Source organism: Lathamus discolor, chromosome 12 (assembly GCF_037157495.1).
Source record: "Lathamus discolor isolate bLatDis1 chromosome 12, bLatDis1.hap1, whole genome shotgun sequence".
NCBI classification, from domain to species: Eukaryota; Metazoa; Chordata; class Aves; order Psittaciformes; family Psittacidae; genus Lathamus; species Lathamus discolor.
Window position 1 is genome coordinate 1,794,195 of NC_088895.1, and position 11,259 is coordinate 1,805,453.

Genomic DNA, 11,259 nt, shown 5'->3' on the forward strand with positions numbered 1-11,259 from the left:
AAGAGGTGTTAAGCTGTCTGCCAGAGGAGGGCTGTGCTGTGACTCCAAACGTACTTAACATCAAATGATGCCTAAAGTGTTTGGCATGTGTCCTGCTATGGGAGGCATGATACTGGCCAAGGTCAGCCAATACCTTGGGCCCACAGCAAGGCCAAGCCATCTGGGGCTGAGCTCACGTTTAGCATCTTTCTGTGGAGAAAAAGGGAAAAGGACGAATATTTTCTGGCAGGTCTTAAACCCCTTAAATATTCAAATCCATGTTAGAAACCAGAATGTGTTCTGCAATGTCCTGAACAGTGATGCTCCCCTGCTTCTGGTTATGCTGTTTCTTATTAGATTGCATGTTTTGCTGCTATTTACACCCAGGTTTAGCAAAGTGTATGCTGTTTCTAAAGTAATTTCCTTAAACTCACAGAATCCCAGCCTGGATGGGTTGGAAGGGACCTTAAAGCTCCTCCAGCTCCAACCCCTGCCACAGGCAGGGACCCCTTCCACTGGAGCAGCTTGCTCCAAGCCCCTGTGTCCAACCTGGCCTTGAGCACTGCCAGGGATGGGGCAGCCACAGCTTCTCTGGGCACCCTGGGCCAGCACCTCAGCACCCTCACAGGGAAGAGCTTCCACCTTCCCACATGCCCACGTTAACCACCAGCAGATGTTAAGGATGTTTTGGTGGACTTGATGCTGGCTGGTGTGGAAAACCAAAGGCAAACCCCAGTGACTTGCTTTGATTGGGCTTGGTGCTGCGCAGGCAGACCCATGGTAGAGGCTTTGGCTCACATCCTTTGACTTTATCCTTTGAGTCCCTGCATGCGGTGGGGGAGTCGTTAAGCTGATTGGATTAGTGGGTGCAGGGCTCTGGTTGTTCCACGCTGCTCCGGAGGTGGAAGTTGGTTTCTTCGGGAAGCGGAGCCGGCAGAGGGAGCTGGCTTTTCGCGCTCGTTGGCCAACCAAGCAAATTAAGGGATCGCTGGGCTGCGAGTGTTTTCTCAGAGCTCATCCCGGGGGTGAAGGTGGCGGGGCTGGAATTTGCAGTGGGATCTGCGCAATACCCCATGGAACAAAGGGAGGGATTTGGGCTTGCTGAGAAATACCTCTGGCAAAGGCTCACTGCGTTCGATGGCTGCGCGGGGGACGTGCTCCCATCCATGGGCGCAAAGTGCCTGCTTTGAGCTCCTGCGTGATGGGAGGGGGCTGCAGAGCATCCTCATGGTGCTGGGCCTCATCCTGCCTCATGGCTGCTCGAGGCGCTGCAGGAGGAACAGGCTCACACATTGAAATGCTGTTCCTTGCACGACCCGGGCACCGTGTGAAGGTGACTGTGACATTTTAAAGCAGAACTTTACACCTGATCAGTATTTCATGTGCTAGGACACAGAGACCCCTGATTAATCCCAGTGGCTAGGATGGTCCTGGCATCCGGCTGCAGCATCTCAGGGCCAGCCGCAGCACTGAATCCTTTCCTTTCTCCAGCATCCCTCAGCAGAGGCACTTCAGGATTTGACCACTGAGGGGTGAAGCTAAACCCCATTACTTGCTGGGCTGGGGTGTTTGCTACCCCCAGCAGCACATTGTCCTTGGCTGTCACCAGCCTTCCCCACTCCTGGAGTGGGTTTGTGCTGCTGCTGAGTCCTTGGTGCCTTCCGAATTTCCCCCCACATCCCAGGCGCTTACATTTGAGGATCTGTGGGATTTCCCGTTTGCTTTCCTGTTTTTTTTCCACATCATTTCTGAATTCGGATCATTCCTCCCAGGTCCGCATTGTCTGCAAACTTACAAATACATCCCCGTTCCACTGCCGGCACGGTTAATGATGACATGTGAAAAGATCAGGCCTAGGATGGACCCCCGCGGAAATCCAGTGAATAAATCCCCCCATGTCACTGATAGCTGGCATTCACTCTTCAGCAACAGTTTGCTGGCCCATTTGGCATTTATCCTTCAACAGCTTTCTCTAGCCCAAGATTCCCCTAGTCTGCTTGAGAATGAAAAGTGGGACAGCATCAAAAGCCCTGCTGAAGTGAGGATAGATGGCTTTCATCACCCTCCCCGTTCCCAGAGCTGGTTATCCCATGGAGCTGAACGTCCTCCACACGGAGCTGTCGGCTGTCGGCTTGATTTGTTGCTGCTCAGCCAGTGCACGGGAGCTGGATTTCCCACCCGTGGCCTCTTTTTGCATCATTAGCAATAATTTTAATTAACCACCAAGCAGCTTTTCCTCAGGGAAAGGAATCAAGGCAGGACTCCTGCGAGGTGCTTGTTTCCATGCTAATGGTGTCGGTGTGCGCATAGGAAGCACTAATGGCTCAGCCAGGGGACACGGTAGCGGGGATGGAGAGATTTGACTTATTACCCTCTGCTCCCAGTCTGGAAAGGGAAAACATCATCATCATCATCATCATCATCAATTTCCCAGCAGAGGATCTCAGGAATGCGACTGCCGGTTTGGTTTGCTGCTAATTTTCCTTGTGTAAGCCATTAATCAGGAAGGCAAGTGGTGTTGTCACAGCCCATCACCCTCTGTGGGCACCAAGTGATGCCTGTCCCAAGCCAGAGACACCCACCTGGATGTCTGCAGGGACATCCGGGGATGTGCAGCCTCTGGTTGTGGACAAGTCGTAGCTCGATAGCGTGGATGTGCTGCTGTGGCACAGGGATCGAATCATAGAATCAAGGAATGGTTTGGGTTGGAAGGGACCTTAAGCTCATCCAGCCCCAACCCCTGCCCCGGGCAGGGACCCCTTCCACTGGAGCAGCTTGCTCCAAGCCCCTGTGTCCAACCTGGCCTCGAGCACTGCCAGGGATGGGGCAGCCACAGCTTCTCTGGGCACCCTGTGCCAGCGCCTCAGCACCCTCACAGGGAAGAGCTTCTGCCTTAGATCCAACCTGAACTTGCCCTGTTCCAGTTTGAACCCATCACCCCTTGTCCTATCGCTACAGTCCCTAATGAAGAGCCCCTCTCTGCATCCTTGCAGCCCCCTTCAGACGCTGGAGCTGCTCTGAGGTCTCCATGCAGCTTCTCTTCTCCAGGCTGAACAGCCCCAATGTCCTCAGCCTGGCTCCATACGGGGGCTGCTCCAGGCCCTGAGCAACCTCATGGCCTCCTCTGCGTTTGCTCCAGTATCTGGGCTCTCCCCATCTTGGCAATCGTGGGGCTGCCCCTGCTCTGGTGCTATTCTGTCTGTGCTGCTTATTCAGTTTTGGGGTGTTTTTCTCTCTCTTCCATCCTAGGGAATGGGTTACCTGCATGCCAAGGGGATCCTTCACAAGGACCTCAAGTCAAAAAACGTTTTCTATGACAACGGGAAGGTGGTGATCACAGACTTCGGCCTCTTCAGCATCTCGGGAGTGCTCCAAGCGGGCAGGTAGGACACGGCATGGTAGAAATACCAGCATCCTTTCCTATGCCCTAGAGCTCCCCTTTGAGCTGGAAACATGCAAAGGGAGCCCCAAAACCTCCTCTGCAAGTGCCTTTCTGGGTCTGCAGCCTTGCTAGACACAAGGACAAGCTGCCTTTGAGTGTCCTGGGGCTGCCATTGGATTTCACCATCCCACCTCCCAGGATTTTGCTTTTGAGGAGGAATGCTTTGGGGAAAGAGCTCTTGCAGAACCCCCTCTGCCCCACAAGTGATGCTGCTTTGAAATGCAGCTCCACGCTCAACACCATTGTGGGGTTTGGAGAGCAAAGCCCCAGAGGGATGGTGAGAGCGGGGCTGGGGTTTCTGCAGCAAGGTGGGTCTGGGCTCAGCACCGAGAGGTGAAACCCAACTGCTCCACTTCGTGGGGTCAGGATTTGCAGCTTGTTTTGATCTGATTTTGGTTTTTTTTGGGGTTTTAAACCTGGTGTTTAAAGGCAGGGTTGCTTTTGATAGGTGCAAGGAGCGAGATGCTGCATGCGAGCCTTGGGCAGTTTGGTTCAGAGAGGCAGGAGCTGACCCTGGGCAGGGTCTCTTGGACCCAACCTCTTCCAATCCCAATGGGATGCATCATTTCTGTGGCTGAACCACCCTGGGAGATGCTCCTTGGCCTCTGTTTCACTTGGGCTGGCAAAGCCAGTTCATTCCTTGGCTTTTCCCTAGGGATAGAATATATATCCCTAGATAATCCCCTGGGATCTGGTTCATCTCCTGCCCCTGGGCTGATGAGTGATGCTGCCAGCACAGCATCCCGCATTGATGTCCCCATGGATGTCCCCAACCACTCCAGCGACCTTTTGGGTGCTGCAGACATCTGGCCACAGTCTCTGTGCTGACACTGGAGCGAGACACAGAGAAAATGAGAGCCAAGGTTGGGACATTCACAGCGCTGTGACATTACTGAGGCTTGGAATCAAGCCCATTTGGTAAATGTTCCTTATTAAATGTTTGTTTGGGTGTTTTTTCCCAGTGCTGTGGGAGGTTTTCCAGCTCTGCAGGGCAAAGAGTTTCAGCAGTTGTGGAAAGGAAGAAAAGCAAAGCTGGGGGGGGGGGGGGGGAAGGAAACCGAAGAGGAGAAAAAAGACCAAAGCTTATATTCTATATTTTGTTAAAACTAAGGAGTGTTGCTGGCTTCTCCCAGCACAAGAGAGCTTTTCACTAAACCTCTTTGTGCTGGAAGCAGCACAGACCAAGCCTGGTGTTATCAGAGCCAGCAGCTTGGGCAGGTTTCCTCTCCATCAGCGTGGTACCCACCTTCTGGTCATAGCATCATAGAATGGTTTGGGTTGAAGGGACCTTAAAGCTCCTCCAGCTCCAGCCCCTGCCACAGGCAGGGACCCCTTCCACTGGAGCAGCTTGCTCCAAGCCCCTGTGTCCAACCTGGCCTTGAGCACTGCCAGGGATGGGGCAGCCACAGCTTCTCTGGGCACCCTGTGCCAGCGCCTCAGCACCCTTGCAGTACAGAATCCAGAGCATCCGGTACTGAACTGAAGTGTTCATTACTCCACTCACATGGTCCTCTTGGTCTCCATCACCCCTCATGATGGGGTTTGTCACTGGAAAGGTTGTTGTGGCCAATCGTCACTTTACAATGAAGCTGCTCAGGGGATAAAATGCGTCTTTAAAGTTATACATGTGTGTATTTCTTGTTCCCATGGGATGAGGCCAAAGGATTAGAGGCAAAGCCAACAGACGCCTCTGTCTGTCCCATGCCTCTCATGGTGAGCTGAGCAGCCAGCCTTTCCCTTCCATTTGTATAAATATCATCTGGTTTTAGCACAGACTTGGCCAAAAGCTCTGGAAGGCCAAGGAATCCAGCAACACTGCTGCTCTTCCCGCAGTGGAGAAGTGGGTTTCAGCTCTGGTTTAGCAGCTGGGCAGGGGATTTGGGACTTAGGTCCTGCCAGGATGAGGTTGCAGCTCATTGCAGCAGCAGGAGAAGGATTTGGGCAAAAATGGCCAAATTTTGCTACAGACCTTTGCTATGAAGGTCAGAGATGCTGTGGAGATAAGAGATGAGATGCTGGGAAATGGGGTATCCAATGGGGTGGACCAATGCATGGCCATCTCTGCTCAAGATTGGGGTATCACTTGATGGGTAAAGGTCAAGAGGCTACTCATGAGAGGAAGAATGGTCACAAATGTAAGGCTGGAGAGAAATGAGCAGTGGTTTGCTAGAAAAGCAAAGAAAATGGGGAAGTCCCTGTCTCACGGAGCTTTCAGTGTGGCTGCTGTGCTTGTGACCCACACGTCTTCTGCTGGTGGGGAGCTGAGAGAGGGCTTTGGGGATCTGCACTCATCAGTCACTGTGATTCGGAAGCAGCACGTGTCTGCAGGGCTGGTTTCCCTTTTCAGGGAGGGTTTTCTGCTGGTTCTGGCTTCCTGCAGATGAAGAAGAAAGATAAAATCCAGTCTGGGGTCTGCAGAGGCTTGCGCAGACAAGCCTGGATGGAGAAGGGTCGAGTTGATGATGGTGATGCTGCTTGAGATGTGAACGAGAACTCCAAAGTGACCTGTTTTCTCTAGGGTTAAAGACAGGCCTTCCAAATCCTCCCCAGCCTCCTAGACCAGGCTCACCTTCAGTTCATGAGAGCATCCAACACAAGGAGTTTGCAGTGCCCATCTGTGCTCTGACACACTTGTGCTGCTGAACACTGAGAGGACTACAACTAAAACACTCTCTGCAGAGACTCCCTAATCCAGTGTCTTATCCTGGTGAAATCCGATGTATTTCTCCTTTATTTAAATGTTTTTTGTCTTGGAAGGGCTGCTCTATAATTATGAGTATGAGGTGGGTTTTAAGTAGTCGGGAAAGCTCTTCTGCTCTTGCTTGTGCCTTAGGGCTGGTTTGTCCTTCAGTGGCTTTAGAAGATGCTCAGCTGGTTGTGTTGCTTTCTGCTAGTGGAAGTGGCCAGGTCAGTTATGAAGTCAGGAAAACTTTGGCCTCGAAACCTCAGATTGCTGTGATTGAACCAAGTCTGGAACTGCTTTAAAGCTCAGCCTTCATTACTGGAAGCTCATAAACCCATCGCTACTTGCTTGGGTGTACATGCACGGGAGCTCTGGAGCCAGATTTGGTCCCCAGAGCATCCTGAGGCCAGCCTGAAAGCCACGCATGGGATACCGCAGCACTTGGAGACTTGAGTGAGCAAAACTAAAAGCCCTGGGTGCAATCCTGGTCTTGCTGATGGTGGCAGAGCAGATCTGAGTGCTCCCCGCTGCCTGCCTGGGGACAGAGACCGTAGACGCAGGGATGGATGAGCAGCTCCTCCGCGTCTGCTCTAATTGCCTTGATGCTTAATGGCAGCTTGTAATTAAGAGCCTCACAGGGTTGGGGATGGTGGTGGGAGCTGAAAGCCTCCCCCCTGTGCCAAAGTGCTCTCTCCTGCAGCTCCTGGGGCCGGAGGGTCCATGCCTTGCCCAAGCCGCTGATTGCGGCCATGGCTGTGGCACAGCAGGGTGAGGAGCATCCATCGAGACCCCAGAGGGGGCATGGAAGCTTAATCAGTGATGCCCTGACCTGGCAGCATCCTTCCCTAGGGAGAGCATCCTCCCCTGGTCACTGCCAGAGCCGGGGTGGGGGGATGTCTGGGGGTGAGGATGGCTTTTTGGCTAAGAGGATCCAGACTGCATCGTCTTGGACTGTGCACATTGTATGTAAACAGCCATGGGAGGGAAAGCCAGCCAAGGAGACTGTGTTTGCCGTGGGAGCTCATCATCCTGCCTTGGCGGTGAATGGAGATACCTCAGTGATGTCCCCTGGGAGCTCAGCTCTGGGATTTTGGCCCCAGGAGCACAGATGACCCCACAGCCATCCTTTACCTTTGTTCATCACAGTCTTTGGGAGCGTATCAAAGCACAAAGAGGGAGAAATTCCTTGATACAAGTCATCGGGCTCTTCCTTCTCTTGTCTGTTGTGACATGGGACAGGTTTTGCTACCTCCTGCTAAACTGTGCTGCTGAATTTGGGCTTGGGCACATGATCAAGCTGCTTAGTGTGTTAACACCACCGGTGGTCCTTCCCCATTTCCCTGTTTGGGGACCCTTTCTAACCCAGTGGTGCGTCCTAGGTGCCTGCTGGAGGATACAAAGGATAAAGAAGCAGCCAACGCCATCCTCAGCTGTTGGCCAAAGGAGCCTCATCTATTTGTTCTTAGCAGGGGGACCTTGAGGAGGTAGAGGAGATGATGTCTGAGGTTAACTGAGGGGCTAGTGATAATAACAAAGCCAAGCTGCTCCCATAGGTGATGGCATCGGAGGTCTGAACATGAAAGTGGGTGGGAGGGATTGTTTGGGGGCCAAGCACCTAAACCCACTGATTTTCAGGCCATTATTATAGGATGGGTTTGCTTGGAAAGCGACTCTTACAGGTCCCCGGTCCAAACCCCTGCTCAAATTGCAGCAGGGTCACCTCAGGTGTCAGTGCTGATGGGATTTACCCCAGGTCATGCTTTGTACCCGCTCTTTCAAGGTGTTTTGAAGTAGTGGTCACAGCGAGGGCCTCAGCAGACCCTGCATCCCCATCAGAACCAAAGCTGGTCCAAAACTATGGACCCAGCAGAGACAGGCACAAATCCACTCTTGCGATCATTCCTGTCAGGAGGATTAAAGCCTGACTTTCCAAGGATACCATAGGGAAAACCAGGCCTAAATTCCCACTGGGAGAGGGTGGGAGGGCTGGGGGGCTGCTCGCTGGTGGTGATGCTCCCCCCATGTGGTACCCATGGCTTGAGCCCCATGTTTTGCAGGCGGGAGAACAAGCTGCGCATCCAGAACGGGTGGTTGTGCCACCTCGCCCCCGAGATCATCCGCCAGCTCTCTCCCGACACCGAGGAGGACAAGCTGCCCTTCTCCAAGCACTCGGATGTCTTTGCACTGGGGTGAGTCCCTGCAGTGAGAAATGGCGTGGTTGGGTCATGTGTGAGATGCTCCAAGCAGCCAGGAGGGGATGGGGACACCGTTTGCTTGCTGCAATGCCAAGGGGATGCTGCCTGTGGGAATCCCCATCCCCGGGCTCAGAGCACCTTCCTGGTACAGGGAATTTTGAGTTAACCCCCCCAAAATCACCAAATCCTCCTGTTTCTGGCTCCAGACCAGAGCAATGGGATCGGGGGGGACGCCAGCCTGGTGTAATCTCTCCCCTGCATCCTCCTGGGCTGGGTAGGATGCTCTGGGTGCGGAGGCATGGGAATGCAGGTCTGGGAACCCCTGGATACCCCCATTGTCCCCGCTGGCTGGCTGCAGAGGGGCTGGTGCTGGGGGCTGCCGAAAGCCCCAGAAGAGGGCTTACAAGGGGTAATGGGTTAAAACTTAAACAGGGGAAGTTTAGGTTGGATATAAGGAGGAAATTCTTTCCTGTGAGGGTGGTGAGACACTGGAATGGGTTGCCCAGGGAGGTTGTGAGTGCTCCATCCCTGGCGGTGTTCAAGGCCAGGTTGGATGAAGCCTTGGGTGGGATGGTTTAGTGAGAGGTGTCCCTGTCCATGGCAGGGGGGTTGGAACTGGATGATCTTAAGGTCCTTTCCAACCCAAACTATTCTACGATTCTATGATTCTAAGAGGAGAACTGATGAGTGTCCTTCAGCCCATCACTGCCCCTTTGACTGGAATCAAACCTCTCTTATTGCAGGAGCCCGTTTGTGCCCTGATAAAACCTTTCTCGAGGCAGAGACATAGGGCTTTACCCAGCAGATTAATTTTCTCATGGATACCTTAAGGGCTGCGGGGATGAGAGCACAAGGGGCTGTTATCAGAGGTGATATTCCCATCAAAACTGCAGTAATTACAGTTGAAAAGATCTGGCTTCTCCTTTTTATCCCCTCCCTGAGGTATAACTTCAGCACAAGAATAAAGAGGTAATTAAAGGATCGGATCGAACTAAGTGAGAGTTGGTTACTTAGGCTTAGGTTTCCCTCCTTTCTCTTGGAGTGTGAGCTCTGCCCTTATGTAAAGCACGAATTCCCTTCAAAGATGAAAAGATTTTCCCCCATTTTTCCTCTTTCTTCTTTCTGCTGAGCCCAGGATGCTCCCGGATGACCCAGAGGGTTATTGCCACCGCACAGGGATCAGTGATAGCGAGAGGAAAAGATCTTCTAAAGGGGATAACAATGTTCATTAAAGTGTGTGAGGATGGTGTGAGGCAGGGGGCTGAGGCTGGTGGTGTGTGCTCGCTGAAGCCTGAGACATCGCAGCAGTGATCAGTATTAGAGATGTGTCTTCTCATGCAAAGGGAGGTTGGAGCAGCAGCCCACTCTCCGTAGGGCCATCCATGCCCTGGGAAATGCAGCCAGGTGTTTTGGATGGAAAAGTGGAAAAATGAAGCCCCAAACTCCCAAGTAGGAGCCTGATTTTAAATGCATTGGATGCACCTTCAGAATCCCTGCTCCTGTTTGAGCATCCCATCTGGTGCTGCCAGCACCTGCCCCTCTCCTCCGCTGCAGTACCAATGGGTATCTACCTCACACGATTCCAATATCTGGAGATTTACAGCCAAACTGTGCATATTTTCCCAAAATCAGGAGAGCTGATTTCCAAAATCAGGGACTCCCCTATCCAGAAGTGATCCTTCATTTATCAGACCCTCTCCACCAGATTTTTCCACCCTGATGCCCTTTTAACCCTGTTTCTTGTTGCTTTAACTGGTGGTCACCGCATCACTTGAAGGGGAAAGCAAGTCCGGGGAATTTGCCTTGGAAACTGGGGCGAGTGCTGCAGGAGCTGGGACTCATCCAGCCTTCAGGTGTCAGAAAATGAGGATGCAAAACACCCAGGTGGTAGCAGGGGTGTAGGACCACGGGGGAGGACAAAGCTCAGCCAGGAACACCCTTGTTTTGGGATATTCCCTTGGATTTGGGAGTCCTCATGGAAAGAAAGGTTGGGCTTAGTGATAAGAGTGGTGCAGTGGCAGATGGTTGGGGTTTCATGTGTGCCATCACCCTGTGAGATTCACACTTGATGTAGCAGCCTGGCTGGTGCCTTCGCCCCTGCATCCATCATCCTCCTGCCCACAGCATCCTCCTGATGGCTGAGCACTTCTGATGTCATATCTAGGATGAAACATCTGGATGGGGGTGATTTTGGAGCAGGGAGAGGTGGCAGATGTGGAGCATTGGCCAGATGCAGCCCCTGGATGCCTCCCAGCTCCTCTCATCTCTAATCCCTTCTGCCTCCCAACAGCACGATCTGGTACGAGCTGCACGCACGGGAATGGCCCTTCAAGACGCAGCCAGCAGAGGCAATAATCTGGCAAGTGGGAAGCGGGATGAAGCCCAACCTCAGCCAGATCGGGATGGGCAAGGAGATCTCGGTAGGTGGTGTGGGGCAGGCACTGGAGCCCCCTGTGTGCATGGAGGAGGAATGGGATCTTGACCTATGGGTGGAGGGTCCCTTTGAAAACCACCCTGTGCTCCCCAGAATCTGCCAGCGCAAAAGGAAGGGCTCCATCCCTGCCCTCCCTGCTGGTGAGGCTCAGTCCTGCTACTGGCACAAGCATCAGCACAGCTTGCACGTTCTCTCCACCCCAGCCCTTTACAAGGATGCAGTGATGGAGATGGGGTTCTCATGGGATGGATACATCCCATCCACCCCAGCCCTTCGCAGGGATGCAGTGATGGAGATGGGGTCCTCACAGGGTGGATATTGGGCACAGGGGTGGTGATGGAGAGGCACTGGCTTGGTTTGCTCAGTTTCTCGCGCTGTGTGCCTGCAGGACATCCTCCTCTTCTGCTGGGCCTACGACCAAGAGGAGAGACCCACGTTCACCAAACTCATGGACATGCTGGAGAAACTGCCAAAGCGCAACCGTCGCCTTTCCCACCCCGGGCACTTCTGGAAGTCAGCAGAGTAA

General features: G+C 53.1%; 1 protein-coding gene across 1 annotated transcript in view; it reads left to right on the forward strand.

Annotated features, from left to right (window-relative positions):
- KSR2 (kinase suppressor of ras 2) overlaps positions 1-11,259 on the forward strand; it is a 77,386-nt gene extending 66,127 nt beyond the window's left edge. Inside the window, exons 16-19 of the mRNA XM_065692523.1 lie at positions 3,229-3,362; positions 8,162-8,293; positions 10,590-10,719; positions 11,122-11,259. Of these exons, the coding sequence (XP_065548595.1) occupies positions 3,229-3,362; positions 8,162-8,293; positions 10,590-10,719; positions 11,122-11,259 (534 nt within the window). The remainder of the gene's footprint in view (positions 1-3,228; positions 3,363-8,161; positions 8,294-10,589; positions 10,720-11,121) is intronic.